The following is a 17,864-nucleotide window of genomic DNA, read 5'->3' as shown; positions in this document are numbered from 1 at the left end:
ACATATGACCGCCATGATGAGCACCGGTTGATATAAGGAAGTGTTGAATTACTACACTGCATACCAAAAACTAATATTATACGGCATATTAACTAGGTGGAATTTAAATGAAAACCTAAAAAAAGTAAAAAAAAAGCCAATAAAAATGGTCAAAACATGAACAGCATGAAATGCTATACACACAACAACATGGATCAATCTCAAAGGAGCTCAGACAAATAAGGTACATGGTATCATTTATATGACGTTCTGGAAAAAGTGAGATCGTAAGAAAAGGAAATGGAACATAAGACAATATTCTGGAATGATGTTCTAGAATGCCAGGCACTTTGCTGAGCAGTGGAGAGATGGGAGTGAATGAGGCGACTTCATCCCTGTTCATGTGGTGTTTTAAGACCCTGATAAGGCAGAATCGGGGGCATGTATAACACAATCACTTTATTTTGTGGTTTTAACAATTTTGTGCTAAGATTAACTGTGTAGAAAGGATGATGAGAGCGTAATTAACTACTTGCACAGCAATACTGTCTGCGAAATAAGAGACAAAAAAATACTGGCAAGCACTGGTGAAGAGCCTAATTAATGGTAAAGAGAAATGAGTCTCTAGCCAGGTCTACAAAGATCTACATTCCCCCTCCACCGCCAAGAGCTACTGGACTGGCACAAAGAACAGGTTAGGCTGGGTCCAAGGTTCAGGTTAACATTCTCATTCCCACTTCAAGATCCCTGATTCTAGAGTTACTTGTTCTGCAAAGCTCCTTATTGCAGCCTGGCATATACAGAGACCATGTACGGGATCCATCAAGAAAACTAACCTCACTGTCTTGCTCAGATCCCAGCTGCCTTGGCCTAGTTCTGGGCAATCTCGAAACAGAGGAGGCTGAGCTAATTTCCTTGCTGGTGCTTCTCTCCATTCCATTTTTGTAGGAAAGAGATGATGTATATTCTCCAGGAGTTTTCACAAGACGCACATTTACTGATTTCCCATTTATTTCTATCCCATTCATTTCTTTCACGGCCATCTTCGCATCAATGCTTTTTTTAAAAGCAAGGGATGCATACCTAACACATAAAAGCAGAAAACCGAAAGGTTGTTAATGACTTTAAATTGCCTCAAACTTCACTTTGTAACTACTGGGTAAGACAAATACGTATCTTTTACAAGACAGCTGCTCTTAAAAATAAAAAAGTTACTCTACTTACCTTAGATTAGAATTAGGAAGAATATTTATTTAGAGTAACTGAATAAAACAAATTAAAGACGGGAAATAAAAGATAGCATTTCTTATGAATTCTCTATTGATTTTATATTAAAATTTACTGTGAAACATTTGCAAAGTTGCTATCTGACAGACCGACACAGATTAGTTGTTTTAGGACAGCTGGTTATCCATTCTAAAGAAATTAGAATTAATCTCTATATACAAACATAACCTCCAGGCAGATCAAAGGCTTAAACTGTGGAAGGCAAATTTTAAAAACATTTGGCAGAATATGTAAGAGAATGTCCTCAGGACCTTGATAGGGACAAAATAAAAGGGCCAAAAAAGAAGTCAGAAAATCCAGCCAGAATTTTAACCATCCATCGGAAAATGAGTCACCTTTCTGGAAGCACCGGCTCTAGGCATGCCAACAGAAGGACATACACCAAATCTGAAAAGGAGTTGTTTTCAAAAGACGGGACTATGAATATATTTTCATAACCTCTTGTATTTTTCCTTTTGGTTGTGCCTTCTAAATTTCCACACAAAATGTGTAATACTTCAAGCAATAAAAAAACAAAGTTTTTTTTAAAAAAAGATGCAACAAATACTAAAAAAATATTTCACATCAAGTGATACTTCAAGGATTACAAAACTAATTAATGTAGTGAAATGTATTAACAACATACCAATAGGTCAAATTAACCAAGCACATGATCTTGAGTGACTCCATTTAAGACAAAATTCAACAACTATTTTTAATAAATTTCAACCCCCAACTACAGACAGGATATTTTCTTAATTGGTAAAGACTTTTATATCTGAAATAGAAAGCTATCATCATCAGTGATAAAACAGTTAAGGCCATTTCCATGAAATTATCACCGTTACTATTTGATACTTTTGAATGTTCCTACAATCATCACAAAACAGAAAGTGGCACGATGCATATTGGAAATGACTATATGCAGACGATGTAAAAAATATAAAAGCCTCAACTAAAAGGTAATTAAAAAAATAAAAGTACAATTTTCTGAGCACTATTGGATGCTAGGCTTTACTCCTATTGCTTTACTTATTTAATGATAGTTTCACAGCTATGAAGGTACTATTATTATCTTCACTTTACAGATGGGAGCCTGAGGTACAGAAAGGTTAAGTAACTTGCCCAAATTTATTCAGCAAGCTACTGATGCACCTGGGAACGGAACCCAAACCATAAGCCGTCTAGCTAAATTAGTGGCAAATCAAAAGGTACAATGAAAGATTTGATTCAGAACAGCACCAATTGACTTCAGCTCCGGTCATGATCTCATGGTTCATGAGTTCGAGACCCACACTGGGCTCCATGTTGACAGTATGAAGCCTGCTTGGGATTTTCTCTCTCCTACTCTCTCTGCCCCTTCCTGCCCAAATAAATAAATAAACTTAAAAAAAAAAAAAAAAAGAACAGCACCAATTGGGGCACCTGGGGGGCTCAGTCAGTTAAGCATCTGACTTCAGATCGTGTCATGATCTCACGGTTTGGTTCATGAGTTCGAGCCCAGCAGCAGCCTCTCTGCTGTCAGCATGGATCCTGTTTCGGATCCTCTGTTCGTCCTCCCTCTCAAAAATAAATATAAAAAAACACCAAACGCCTCCAATTAGTGACTTTAGCTAATGTGTTGAACGTAGCTAACGTGACTCCCTCTATCAGGCTGGGAAACCTCTGTGGCAGTGGCCCTGGATTTTAGCAGGGCTGTGGCTGATGCCCACTACAGAACTTCTGGCACACGGCAGACACCCAGCAAGCGCACATTTACTGAATGTGGGAAACATACCTGTAATTGGTTGAATCATAGATTGCAATTTCAGAAACTTGGTATTTCCGGAAATGAGACCTTAAGTCAGCCTAAAAGAAAAATAAAAGTTTGTGAAAGGTAGGGAGAAAAATAATCGAAATATGAACAATTCATGGGTTGTACAATGAAACTCAAAAAATGAGTCCCGGCATACCTCAGAGACTGAAGGGCAGAGACCACCAACATGTATCAAATAACCTTTCTCTTTTCGTAAAGGTTCAGTATTTTTCATTTCTGCTTGTAGAGAAACAATGTAGAACAGAAGATGACCGTTATTGTTGTGATATCTGAAAAGAACCCTGAAACCTTTTTTCTTATTACAAAGCTTAGTACGCAGTTATTACCAAATATCAGCACTAGACTGAAGACCGAGAGCCTAGAGTACAGGTTGAAGGTTTGGGGGCCTTAAACCCATCATCCTCAAAACACAGAGATTGGATCGGTTGATACTAAGCCTCTTGCAGCTCAAAAACGGGTCAATAACGTCTGATCAGATAATCGAGTACATCCTAACCAAGAAAGGCGTCTTTCCCTTGCCGTTGGTGCAGAGAAGTGCTGTCTACGATCCTGGATGCACACAGGATCCTAGCTGCCCCCATGGTAACACTGGCCAGGGTTTATGTTTATTCCTTTGCTGGGGAAGCATCCCACCAACAAAACCTTCAAAATCAGAAAAATATCAGCCTGTGGCAGTGGTAACGGCACATTGAAAAAAAGGGGGGGTACAAATAACTTGATTTACGTAGCACTTTTTGGGAACCACAAATATTAGGATTACAGATGTATTTTTTGTTTGATAAAATTCAGAATTCTTAGAATGCATTTTCACAGTCTCTGTTTTGAAGAGAACTTGGTCTGAAATCAAGAAGGATTTACTGAACGGAGATTCTTTCAATTTACTGTCCAAACCTATAAGCTGGCACATCAGTGGTAGACAACAGATATCTGCTGAATGAATTCTTAGAGCAGCTTTAATTTGTTTCCTATTTGTGTATAATAGTGGGAGAGTTTTAAGTTTGACTTTCTCACATTTCTCACTCTCTAATATACCCAACACTGCATACGCGTCACCTCGTGTAATGCTCAAGGACACTCTGTGACCCAGCAACTGCCATCGTTTCCATTCTGTAGAGAAGGATGCCAAGGTCTTAGGAGTTTAGGTCACAAATCTCATTAAGTGGTGCTGCTGGGATTCAGGCAGAATCCTTCATCTCTAGGCAATAACAACCTTCTTCATTAACTTACTTCCTTTAATCTCTTGGTTTATAATGTACTGTTGTAGAGAAAATAGCGTAACTAATTATCTGTATATTTTTACACTGGGGTGAGGGAGCAAGGAGCTACAGTGAGCCAACGGAGACTCTCCTTTCACTAGTTCAATACAAACATGACCACTAAACACCCCACGGGCAGAACATTGTACGTAGCACTGGGTATGGGTAGTGAACGAAATACAGAAAAATCCGACCCCTCTGAGCTACTGTGGGAAGGCAGTCCACAGATCAAGTAAGCTATGTACACAGTGCGTGCCAAGTGATGTAGACAAAAATAACGCAAGGAAAGGAAAAAAATTAGTTGCGATAAAACTAGATGAAATAATGTCATTTATGTTAAACTGTAGATGTGTATTACATATATGCATAAAGAAATGCATAAATTGATGGTAAAGTATATTAAGAGTGGTTAATGCAGGTTGGAGAACCTTCAGGTAAAATTTCCTTATATTTTATGTAAAAATATTAGTAAGCATTATTTATACAAGCCAAAAGACCCCCCTAAAAACCATTGCCATTATGTCAAATAAAAGAAAAAATCCATGAAAACATCTAGGCAAAAAATAAAGGAAGGGAGCATATATCTAGAAATGACAGAATGGCAATGATCACGGCCACGAGAGGAAATTACAACTGTTATAAGCAATTAAAGACTATCTAAAGATGAAAACATTCCTGAAACGAAATAAATTACAAAAGTGAGGGAGAGCAGGCAGTTTTGATCTCTCATGCCCATTTGAGAGACAGCACTGGGTGCCTGACACAAACTGGGAAGCTGGTTCTGTCCACCACATACCCCTCCTTCTAGAAAACGTCTGCTGAGGGTCAAGGGAAAAGAGCACCCTGAAAGAGCACTGGTGTTGGCCTTGAGTGGTGGGGGAGGACGCGGACCTCTACCTGCGCACCAAATCTGGGATTTAAGCTTTTAGCAGTTTTCTGAAGGAGAAATGAACAGTTTAAACGGATTTACTTTCTAGAAAAATTGACCTCCAAATGTCCAATGTCTTATTTTTTATATTTATAAAGGAAAGCCACAACAATAAAATATTAAAAGTTTAGTCCCCAGAATAACACAAAAGATGGCTACAAGATGAGCTACAGTAATTCCAGATTTCGTAGTAAACCGTTAACAACCAACCTTGTGTAAACTTTGGATCCCCTTTGTCCTTCTCTATTTGATTTTCTTGTATTCCTGACAAGTCAACTCCCGTCAGGTTTTCTTTAGCATCAAACCAGTCTTCACTTACTTCTCGGTAATTTTTGCAGCCTGAGAAATTAATCAGAAGTAGCTATGAATTATGTATGATGTTAAACTCTCTGAGAAATTATCTAACAAGCTTCTTAGAATGAATCAGCATGATGACAATTATTAGTTTTAGGTAAAAATAAGGATCAGCAAAGTATAAACCAAGCATAAAGATTCTTTGAGAAGGGTTTTTCAGTAGCCCCTGAATAAAAAGTACTATTCTGAGTGATCTGCTTCCCAGTATTTATTTGTTTATTTATTACTTTTTTATTTCAGAGAAAGCGAGACTGCATGAGCAGGGGAGAGAGGGAGAAAGAGAATCTTAAGCAGGCTCCAAGCTCAGCATGGAGCCCCACGTGGGGCTCGATCCCACGACCCTAGTATTATGACCTAAGCCAAAATCAAGAGTCAGATATTCAACTGACTGAGCCACCCAGGCACCCTTTAAAAACAAAATTTTTTTTTTTTTTAATTTTAGACAGGGAAAGAGAGAGAGAAAGCTTGAGTGGGGGAGAGGGGCCACTTTTCCTTTAATTAACACTGATTCCCAGTTTATTGAAGGCCTTACTTTTCTGATCTTTAAGTGAAATTAAATTTTTATACACAGAATAATAGCAAACATTTAAAAAAGGGATTAAACGGTACTGCAGCTCTATTTCATTACAAACTGAATTAATGATCTTTTTGGAATGATTATAATCTTCTTCCATAGAGGGCAAAACTAAAAACAAAGTACGACTTATATAGATGCAAATTGGACAGAAGAATGACTTTTCAGATTGGAGAACATGAAGCAGAAGATTAAGCCTGTATGATTATTTGGCGTTAAATAACCTTACAGATGTTAAGTAGACGTAACAAGAATGTATTTCACTTTCATAATCAGACTGATGACATTCAGTAAATTAAAAATATTTATTTTGATTTAATGAATGGGCACTAGGAATATTTTAAACTTTATTGAGTTTTCTGGCAATGACACGGGACTACATCTTTACACTGACCTTTTTCATCAAGTTTCAGCTGACTAAAGTCTATATCTATGTCACCATTTTTTAAGCCATCTTCCTTGGGTAAAGTATCCTGTTTAGGAGAACTATCGTCAGATAGTAAGGACATCTGAGGATTAAAATAATGAAAACAACAATAAATAAGGACCGATAGTTACTGGACACTATTCTGCAGTAGGCACTCACCATGGGCATCGGTTGCCCCGCACGATGACAAAGGCAGCAAGAGCTCAACCATTTCCTTTGGCTGAGCAACTGCAAGTAAAGCAATCTGTTGCTTTACGTTGGCCACACGTAACCAGAATAAGGATGTGAAGTCAGTCTGTGTATGGCGACTAACACCATCAATGGTTAGCAAAGTGTGGCATACGTACAACACTAGAAGTACTTGAGAGGCTTTTCAGAAGTATGCTAGTATTTTTCACATTAACAATGAACAGTAATATATTTAATGTGTGCTGAAATATACCTTTTATTTATAAAAAGCAGTATTTCTTTACCATGTGTAACAGCTACTCTTTACACATTATTTTATTTTTCAATATATGAAATTTATTGTCAAATTGGTTTCCATACAACACCCAGTGCTCATCCCAACAGGTGCCCTCCTCGATACCCATCGCCCACCCCCCATCAACCCTCAGTTTGTTCTCAGTTTTTAAGAGTCTCTTATACTTTGGCTCTCTCCCACTCTAACCTCTTTTTTTTTTTTTTCCTTCCCCTCCCCCATGGGTTTCTGTTAAGTTTTTCAGTATCCACATAAGAGTGAAAACATATGGTATCTGTCTTTCTCTGTATGGCTTATTTCACTTAGCATAACACTCTCCAGTTCCATCCACGTTGCTACAAATGGCCATATTTCATTCTTTCTCATTGCCACGTAGTACTCCATTGTGTATATAAACCACAATTTCTTTATCCATTCATCAGTTGATGGACATTTAGGCTCTTTCCATAATTTGGCTATTGTTGAGAGTGCTGCTATAAACATTGGGGTACAAGTGCCCCTATGCATCAGTACTCCTGTATCCCTTGGGTAAATTCCTAGCAGTGCGATTGCTGGGTCATAGGGTAGGTCTATTTTTAATTTTTTGAGGAAACTCCACACTGTTTTCCAGAGTGGCTGTACCAGTTTGCATTCCCACCAACAGTGAAAGAGGGTTCCCGTTTCTCCACATCCTCTCCAGCATCTACAGTCTCCTGATTTGTTCATTTTGGCCACTCTGACTGGCGTTTACACATTATTTTAAAAGGAGACTCATTTAAAGAAAAATACAAAGCAAACAACATTATAGGTAATACACAGCTATGAAAAATTGTGAAGATAGTACATGAGTAGCTGAAATTTAGAAACACTAGCCTACACTATACTGGTTTTCACATATAACCTGTCAATTTAATTTCATCCCAACCTATTATAATAGGTATTGTCTTAAAGCCCAAACTAAGATTATAAAAATTGTTATATCTGCACCTAGTATTTTTATTTATTTTTTCTAATTTTTTTTTATTAAATATAATTTACTGTCAAACTGGTTTCCATACAACACTCAGGGCTCATCCCAACAGGTACCCTCTTACCTGCCCATCACCCACTCTCCCCTCTCCTCCACCCCCCAATCAACCCTCCGTTTGTTCTCAGTTTTTAAGAGTCTCGTATGGTTTGCCTCCTTCCCTCTCTGTAACTTTTTTTCCCCCTTCCCCTCCCCCATGGTCTTCTGTTAAGTTTCTCAGGATCCATATATGAGTGAAAACATATGGTATCTGTCTTTCTCTGCCTGACTTATTTCACGTAGCACAATACCCTCCAGTTCCAGCCATACTGCTGCAAATGGCCAGGTTTCATTCTTTCTCACTACCAAGTAGTATTCCGTGGTATATATAAACCACCTCTTCTTTAGCCATTCGTCAGTTGGTGGACATTTGGGCTCTTTCCATCATTTGGCTATTGTTGAGAGTGCTGCTATGAACACTGGGGTACAAGTGCCCTTATGCATCAGCACTCCTGGCTCCCTTGGGTACATTCCCAGCAGTGCTATTGCTGGGTCACAGGGTAGACGGAGTTTTCATCTTTTGAGGAAGCTTCATGCCGTTTTCCAGAGCGGCTGCACCCGTTTTACATTCCCACCAGCTGCACCTTGTAGTTTTAAAGACAATACTGTTGTCCCCAAATAAGCAGGTTATATCACTGTTCCCACTACAGTGATGAAAAAAATCCTCCAGAACATTATATATTACTAAATTAACATGTTTTAACAAACTATGTGAGAAATGTGAGGATGTAAAAATCTGGCCGTAGATCTGTTAAGTTTGTGGATAACTGAGATTTTTTTTAAACAAGCAGACAATGGAACACATCATTTGCTAAAGTAATTTGCTTTTAATCATGTGTTAATAGAGAAGTATATAACTCAATATTAAGTATTTTACTTTTGGCCTCGAAATGCATCTTTTTATTTAAGACTACTCAAATAATATAACCTCAGGGTTAAGAGCAAAAGCAGAAAACAGAAATAAACTTTGGCTTTTCTACCCCATCGCCTCACTTGACAATGGACCATAACCTGTGTTTCTGTATCACTTCACAATTTGCAGAGTGCTCTCGCACAGACTGCCGTCCGACAGACAATTCCTTAGGGGAACAAAAGAGATGGAGAAAACCTACGGAAGGCATTTAAAAACTATTTTTATCATTTCAATCATGAAGGAATTAAACCTCTGCCTGGTCTAAAACGAAGGAGATATTACTTTACCTCCTGAGACACGGGCAACAATTTTTTAGTTTTAACCACCCTGGGTCACACTATGATGGTGGCCACACGGCCTGGTCTGCCCGATGCGGTTCAGGTTTACACCTACTGTCACAGTGAGTCATTAACGTCACTGCCTTCCACCCTCAGAAGTCTCCTGGTTTGACGCTAAGTTATATATGGTCACCCCACTGAACATACGCTACTGACATCGGTCTGATCAGGACATTAAGTTCCTTCTAACCAGTTACGTCCCTCAAATGGTAGTACACAAAGTGAGCTGAGTGAAAAGAAAGACGTGAGAGCTTCCGAACATTGCAGTTTTCTTTGCTTAAGCCATAAAATTAAAGATTTATCCCAATCAACTACTTTTTAAAAATCTCACTTGAGACGGAGTCTTTTTTAGGCGTGAAGGGACGTCAACATCACATGTATTTTGATTATCTAGTTCAGAATCTGCTCCTGAAAAGCTAAACAGAGAAACACTTCGTTAAGGAATCTGCCAATGTTCTGAAAAAGAACCAACAGAAAACTGAAAGTTAACCGAATTAAGCAGTTTTTAAGATCTAATGAATTCTACATTGGATGAAACCATAACTTACACGTGTGATTCCTCTTTCATTAGCTGGAAAGAGAGCAAAGGGAAGAACAATCTCTTAGTTTAAGATGTATTCTGTGTAAATGAAGTAAAATCTGAATTCTAAAGCATACAAACATACCGTGAAAGCCAAAGTAGAAAAGGTCGATAGTAACTTCGATTCCACAGACAGCGGGGGCAGCTCCTCCAGCGGCCTGCCCTTGTGTATTCTGTCCTTCAAGCTCTCATACCTAACCTTCAAGTCTCCCCAAACAGACAGTAGTGCTGATCCTAATTGCTTCTTAGCACAATTACTCCATAGGTTCCTGTTCAGAAGTTCAATTTACAAAACCACTTAGGCATAGGTCATCCACTGAACACTATTGGATTATGTTACACCCCGAGTTCGAACTCCACCAGATCTATACAGATTTTATTTCTTCGAAATGGTTAGTAAAAGAAAAGGAACCAAAGAAGATGTTTTTCTAGGGGCGGCACAGCAACCCTCTACATACAGGCTAGAGAGGATGTGGCAGAATGTCACGCAAAACCCTCCAACTGACGTCAGCCATACTTGGAACTTTATGAAACAACAGCAACAACAACCCGTCAGCTCTATCTTTTGGCCGGACGCCTCCTCCCAACATACGCCGCTGCCTCTCCGCGAAGTCGCAAAGGATTCCTTTTGGAAGCCCACTACCCCCAGGCCAGCCGACAGAACCGGATGCGACCTCCCCCTCATTCTGCCTTTCGAAAAGAGAAGCTAAGGATGCTTTCTGGTGTACATCTAAAGCTTGTGGTAAATTTCCAAGATACAGATCTACAATGAACAATCACCTGCTGAACCCCTCCCTGTTTTCCGTGACAAGCTTGTAAATGTCACTGCAGTGGCGCTGACACATCTGGTAATGAAGGTGCAGGAGGTGCAGCTCTGCCCTCGCGGCTCTTCGCCTCGCGTCCTCACAGCACCGGGAGGCCAAACCCCTCCCCGCCTCTTCACAAGGCGGAGATTCCCTGGAAAATAAAAGACTGGGTTAGGTCAGATTCCAAACATCTTTCTCTGGTTAAGACGCGCCTCTGAAACATTTTAACATTTCTTCCCTTTTCCTGCCAGGCTTCAATCAATTTCTACTATGGACGGAAAGGCCGCACGAACACAGCATAGCTTCAGAAGACAAGGATGTCAAGTCGAAGCTAAACATACTCTTTCTAAAAGTCACAGAAGTAAAAAATTTTCCGATGTACGCTTTCTTTTACCGAAAAAGGATTCCAAAGTAAAGTATCAATTTTATTCATCCATAATCAGAAGATTTTCAACCTAAATCAAGCCTTGACCCACATTTTTTAAAGTTGCGAGCATTCTGGATGGAAACGGTTCTTAAATGTGTTCTCTCTTTCATACAGACGTGATTTACATGTTTATTAATTAAGGGTCATTATCGTAAGCAAATATTTTACTGTAAATAGATCAAAAAGCCTCAACCACTATTATTTTTCGAACGTTAATAGTTCTTGGTTAATAATTCTTCCCTTGCTACTGGCTGTCACTTCCTGCCGTTCTCAACACCTCTGCCGTGGGAAATGAGCGCTTCCGTTTAATTTTAGAGGACTGGATACCAGATTAAACTCATCAGGAGAACGAAGAATGAAGGAAGGAAAAAGTAAATGACCTCAGAGCATGACAACCAGCTTGGCTTCTGAGAGACCTCCCCTCTCCCCTCCGAACCCACAACGCGGTTCTCCACGGATGCAGAAGAAATTACACAATGAATTAAAACCAAGATTAAAAGACTCCAGTGAAAGTAGCTATTTACTTCTTCCAATGTGTGAAGGTTTTCATCGGTGCTATTTTGTTTTGGTCTATAGGGGTAGAAAATGAAAGAAAATGGAGTACTTAAATTCATGCAGATTTGGGTAGAATAAATAGAATAAGACGCCGTGAGATTCTGAAGGAATTACGGAGACTGAATCTTAGTAAGTGAGAAGCTTTAACATTATACGTTATCCTAATATTTATTTGTTCGAAAGCAAATGGCTGAAGCAGATGATCTCTTAAGGTCTTTTTCAGCTATTATTCTATATGGTTAAATACCTTCAAAAAAGCAAATTATTCTTCTGATTCTCTTCCCCATGTATATCTGTTAAGTTTCTACATCTGACTTACCTTTCAGGATGTTTCTTTAAGTCTGTGATAGCAGATGTTTTTCTTAATTCCAGGGAATCCTGGAAAACATGTTTCAAAACTAAATTAGAAAGATATGACAAACAACACACGTCGTATCTGGAGTTCCCAACTGGTAAAACGTAAAATCCAATTTCTAACGGACTTTGCATCGATAGCTGCCGCCAAAGGCGGCTAGAGTTTGGTAGCAACCTGTTCACCGTTTCCCCTCATCCGGCATTTTCTCACAAAAGCCTCAGGAATGCCCATCATAATTTGCTGAATTATAGCATACACTGCCTTCATATAAGGTCAAATAAAATTTTCTTATGAGTTACACTGGCTTTACCTTGTTTAGGAGATTTCCATTAGGCTCCGAACTGTCAACTGAGAGAGAGTTCCCCAGTGGTCCTCTGCTCACCGTCACTGGCGTGTCTCCATGATCTCGGCTGTGCGGCCCATCTGTATTACAGGCCACACTTCTGTGTCTCTCACCCTGCCAGTCCCCAGGCCGCCTTTTGTTCATCATGGTTATGTCTGTATTGCTTGACGCAGATACCACAGAAGGTCTCGCACTCGTTGCCCTGCTGGTTGTGAAACAAGCCCTAAAGTCAGCGCAAACGTCCACCGTCTGGTGAACCGTGACTCTGTCACTGGCCGCATCCGTCATCAACGCAGGACGTGTTCCTTCTATGCTGGGAAAACACGAGTTATTTGTGGTGCTGTCATCAGCAGCTTTTAGGGAGATCTCATCCACTGCTTCGTGATCTCTGGCTGTAATCCTCGGGGTAGTAACAGAAACATCTAAGGCTGGGTTGGGGGTATCTTGTAGGCTTCTATAATGTGAATATCCACAGAGAGAAATTACTGAATCATCAACAGCAGAGGTCCAGGAAGTCTGACAATCTTGACCGGGTTGGAGTAACACCTGTAAAGCTCTGTCTTCTTGTAATGTGCTAGGATTTCCAAGGTGGTGCGACTTTTGGTTCTCAACGATTTCATTCCCACAAAAATCTTTACTTTCCATTATTTGACATTTCATTTTGCCGGTATAGGTTGTAGCTTTTAGTGCTTTCTGAGGGTTCGAGAAACTACTCTTAGATCGAGATTCCCGATTTTCAAGGGGACTGCTCCCTAGTACAATTTCATCAAATACCGTGTGGTACATTAAACTAGTCTCTTGTTCCTTACACATGTCATGCTTTGGTTCGTGATATTCTCTTAACACAACAGAATTCTGAAACTTGGAGCCACGGGGTGCATCTTCTTGTCCATAAACATCAACTGAATCTAAAAAGATGCTAGAATCACTTGCCAACTCGACACGATTACCGTCTAGATGGCTAGCACACTCAGCTTCATAACCCGAATTTCTTAACCCAACAACCTCCAGATCAGGTGTATTTAATGTTTTCGTTTGGTCAAAAGATACATGGGCACTTATGTGTTCTTGCTCCTCTGCACTATGATACTCCTGCTGGGAGTCCTCGTCGATCTCATGCTTCTGCTCATCTTTGGCAGTTTCTTTATAATCGTCATCTGAAATCTTGCAGGTTCTTTCCAAGCCAATAATCTTAATACCTTGATGCTCCAAAATATCAAAACACACTCCTTCTGTGTTCTGCATTTCAGAATCCAATTCTGAAGTTAAGTGAGTGAGACTTTCATTCTTTCGTTCTGACTCGGAAAAATGTATGGAGTATGTTTCATTCAAGAAAGCACAGTCGGCACTGTGGTCTTCGAACTCACTGGACTGTGAGTGAGTGCGCTCTCTGCTGGCGTCTAGGCTCCCAGGACAAGATGGCTCCAGGAAGTCCACTGTGTCAGTACTGCTCACTTCCGTGTCATCAGCTCTTTGATCTGGTGCCAAGGAATCCCGGTCAGCATCAAGAAAAGCCGATCTGGCTTCATTACAACCGTTGGAAGAGAAGAACACATTTGCTTTCTTAGGATTAGAAGGTTCATCTGATTAATAAAAAAAAAAGAAGAAAACGTTGGCAGCGGTAGCATTACAAACTCTTCACACTAGAAGTGACCTCAGACACGATCTGATCAAAGCTCTTCCCAATGTAGGGGTTCTTTTTACATTGCCCATGACAAATATCCCTTATGGTTGCTGCTATGGACTGAGTCTTGTCCCCCTCAAAACTTGAATGTTGAAGCCTTGACTCCCAGTGTGACGATAACTGGAGATGGGCCTTTGGGAGGTAATTGGGGCTACATGAGGTCATGAGGATGGGGCCCCCAGGATGGGAGACACACCAGAAAGCTCACTCTCGCCACCGTGTGAGGACACGGCAAGAAGGAGGTCATCCACAAGCCAGGAAGAGAGCCCCTGCCAGAACCTGACTAGGCTGGCACCCTGATTTTGACTTCTACCCTCCAGAACTGCAAAAAAATAAATGTGTGTTGTTCAAGCCACCCGGTCTATGGTATCTTGTTATGGTAGCTCCAGCTGACTAATAGCCAAGATTCTTCTAGTACTCTTTCAATGGCAAGGTGTTTACTATTTATAAGGCAGCCACTCTGTAATCTTTGGGTGGCTCCTAATGACAGCCTCAGGCATTTTAAAAACAAAGGAAAGAAGACACAGGCACCGCACCCAAACACTCATGGCTTCCATAGGGTCACAGATAGGAAATGTACATAGGAATGTGACACGGCTGCAGAGTGCTGGCACAGTTGTATTAATGAGCACGCAAATGCTTGAGAAGAAAGGAGAAGCAACCTTCAGAGAAAACTTTACATTTAAAAAGTGTTTCGAAACAAAATAGTTATTTTAGGCAAATCACTTTTGAAACAAAATAGACAGTTATTTTAGGCAAATCAAACTGCATGGTACAAAGTTAGCTACATGACAGAACACAGCATTTTCGGGAAACTGTAAGCCACTCTGTTTGGAGTCAAACAGCTCCATGGAAATGACAGCAGCTATGAGCAGAAGGGGGCCTTTCAGGATGTGCTCAGGAGTTTGGCTCTTATTCTAAGGCAACAGACAACTCCTGAAAGCTTCTTAAAAGGGAATGGAAGTAAGTTTGGACACCCCTGGCAACAGTAAGAACGGAGGCTTGAAGGGGGGACAGAGGCACACAGACCAAGTGTACAAGTGGGACTGAGAAGTGCCACAGCTGGCAAGGCCTGGAGGTCCACTGGGAACAGTAGATGACGGAGAGGTAAAGGCTTTGAAAATTTTGTTGACTGGGGCGCCGGGGGTGGGGGACGGTGCTCAGTTAGCGTCCGACTTCGGCTCAGGACATGATCTCAGGGCTCCTGAGGTGGAGCCCCACCCCCCACCCCCCATCGGGCTCTGTGCTGACAGCTCAGAGTCTGGAGCCTATTTCAGATTCTCTGTCTACCTGTCTCTCTGCCCCTCCTGGACTCGCATCTGTCTCCCTCTCTCTCTCAAAAATAAACATTAAAAAGAATTCAAAAAAAATTTTGTTGACTAAGAACATAATCGGAACTACGTTTTCTATCAAGATCCAGTACACACATACATACACATGTGCATAAGTGAAACAAAAAGTTTATAAAACAGTAACTACTCTATGCCTGATGTATTTTGCTATTTTCTGGTCTATTTCATATATTTCAAAAAAGCTCGTCACAATCAGCTCAACTGATTTCCTGACTGCCCACCGGGTACCACCTGCTTGAACATCATTCTGAGATAAGGCTAAGGTTTACCACGTGGTATTACAGTTGCATGGAAAAACGTGGGGCTAGAGGGACAGGCACTTTGTGAAGAAGAGCGGGGCAAGAGCAAGGTGGGAGGGAGGAGACAACGAGGTCAGTTCCAAGCAAGCAGAGTTGAAGGTGAGGGATCAAACAGCCAGATGTGAATGTCTAGCGAACTATCATAAACACGGGGCTGGAGCCCAGGCCAGCAGAGTGAGCGTCACTGTCACATTCTATGCTTTCCTGCAGGATCTGTATAGGACTTCGTTCTGCATTCTGGATACTAATCCTTTGTTTTTTAGATTTATAATATGAGTGACTTTTCCCGAGGTTACTGCTTACCTTTGAATTTTCTATAAAATCTTGTCACACCGTGGTTTTTAAGATAGTTAAATGGATCGGTCTCTTCTCTGACTTCTGGGTTTTGTCTCGCTGGCTTTCTCTACCACACGATTGCAAAAATATTCTCCTATATTTTATCTGAATTCTGTGTTCTGTGTGTGTGTCTGTGTTGAAACCACATGTATTCGTACGTACATAAAGCTCAGTCGCCCTGCTTCCTATGCTCTTGTTTCTTGTCGTCTCACATACCATTACCACAGAAAAAGAAACTCCAGGTCTGTGTGAAGACAACATCTGCCACTTGGGCGGCGAGGTCGACCTGCCCGCCTTCCACTCATCCCCCTGCAGGCTACTTCCCGCCAGGAGTTCCTGAAGGCCTGGTCGGACAGAAACCCTCTCTCCTGGCTCACCTTTTCTTCCCCGCCTCTTCCCTTTACCTGAGAGCTCCTGTGTGGGCTGCCGCCTTCCCCAGAAGTCACCTGGGTTTGCCAAATTAAAACCGTGCCGCATCCCACCGCCTCGCCACAAAGAAGGTTTAAAGCCACAGCAACGCCGGAGAACTATCTAGCTCGATTAGGTTCGGTCCCTGTCTCCACCCGCAGTAAAGCCAGCTGGCCTGGCCCCTCACCTTTCCGGACGTTTCCTCCATTACTGCGGTAGGCTTTACCAGGAGCTATCTGCTTCACTGCGGCAGCCTGCATCTCCCAAGGATTTGCCTCTAGAAGAGGTGTAAACATTGAACAGACTCGGCGTTATATTTAAAAACGCTATCAGAAAATCAAGAAATTGACAAAATGGCAATTATACAGTCAAAGATTCAAAAAGAAGAGGGCTGATAAAACTGGTAGGACATTTGAATAACTTTCATAAAAACGTGAGTTGACAGCTACAGAATAGATTCTACTATTTAAAGAGACATGACACGTTCTTTTAAAATTTCCAAGAAACATTAAAGATTAAAGGCAAACAATGTATTAGGCCACCCAAAAGTCTTAATCCAAAAAAATGAGTACTAAAGGCTACAGTATGGCCCACTGATGTCAAACCTGGATCAAAAATGTTTCAAAAATGTTACAAATTATAGATCTATTAAAACCCAATTAAATGGTATATCCATAGAATGGAACATCTTTCAGCAACAAAAGGAACAAACCGAGGCAAGCAATCTCCTGGAGTAACCTCAAAAGCACACCGAATGAAAGAAGTTGGACAAAGATCACACGCTCACGATTCCATTTAAGCGAAGCGTACAGAAAAAGCAATTTATAGACACAGGAAGCAGATTAATGGTTGCGTGGGGCAGGGGATGGGAAGAGGAGTTAACTGTAAATGGGTATAAGGGATCTTACTGGAGAGATTAAAATGTTCTAAAGCTGATTTATGGTGTGATGACTGCACCACTTGATGGAGTTTTTAAAACTGTACTTTTGAAATGAGTAAAACAGACCTCAAAAAAGCTGTTTTTAAAAGGCACTGACAGGGGCGTCTTGGGTGGCTCAGTTGGTTAAGTGTCTGATTCTTGATTTCGCCTCAAGTCATGATCTCATGGTTCGCGAGATCGAGCCCCGCGTCAGGCTCTGTGCTGACAGTGCGGAGCCTGCTCGGGATTCTCTCTCTCCCTCTCTCTCTGCCCCCTCCCCCACTCGCACACATGTGCTCTCTCTCCCTGTCACAATAAACATTAAAAAAAGAAAAGTCATTGACAAGGACTCTTTGAATCCAGCTGCCACATGAGGAAGTCCAAGTTAGTCACTTAACAGGAAGATCAAGGTCCCTCAGTAGC

The 17,864-nt window shown here is 40.9% G+C and overlaps 1 protein-coding gene across 1 annotated transcript in view; it reads right to left on the bottom strand.

The window, feature by feature from the left end:
- The window catches only part of RBM44 (RNA binding motif protein 44), a 46,644-nt gene that overhangs the window by 18,189 nt on the left and 10,591 nt on the right, over positions 1–17,864 (bottom strand). The window contains exons 2-13 of the mRNA XM_043578321.1: positions 16,710–16,797; positions 12,411–14,026; positions 12,065–12,123; positions 10,738–10,914; positions 10,043–10,226; positions 9,926–9,948; positions 9,709–9,793; positions 6,568–6,682; positions 5,456–5,584; positions 3,198–3,277; positions 3,023–3,093; positions 816–1,062 (exon numbers count right to left, since the gene is read on the bottom strand). Of these exons, the coding sequence (XP_043434256.1) occupies positions 816–1,062; positions 3,023–3,093; positions 3,198–3,277; positions 5,456–5,584; positions 6,568–6,682; positions 9,709–9,793; positions 9,926–9,948; positions 10,043–10,226; positions 10,738–10,914; positions 12,065–12,123; positions 12,411–14,026; positions 16,710–16,782 (2,859 nt within the window). The 5' untranslated portion in view covers positions 16,783–16,797. The remainder of the gene's footprint in view (positions 1–815; positions 1,063–3,022; positions 3,094–3,197; positions 3,278–5,455; positions 5,585–6,567; positions 6,683–9,708; positions 9,794–9,925; positions 9,949–10,042; positions 10,227–10,737; positions 10,915–12,064; positions 12,124–12,410; positions 14,027–16,709; positions 16,798–17,864) is intronic.

The sequence above is a fragment of the Prionailurus bengalensis genome, chromosome C1 (genome assembly GCF_016509475.1).
Source record: "Prionailurus bengalensis isolate Pbe53 chromosome C1, Fcat_Pben_1.1_paternal_pri, whole genome shotgun sequence".
Lineage (NCBI taxonomy): Eukaryota > Metazoa > Chordata > Mammalia > Carnivora > Felidae > Prionailurus > Prionailurus bengalensis.
This window is presented reverse-complemented; position numbering and strand designations above follow the sequence as displayed.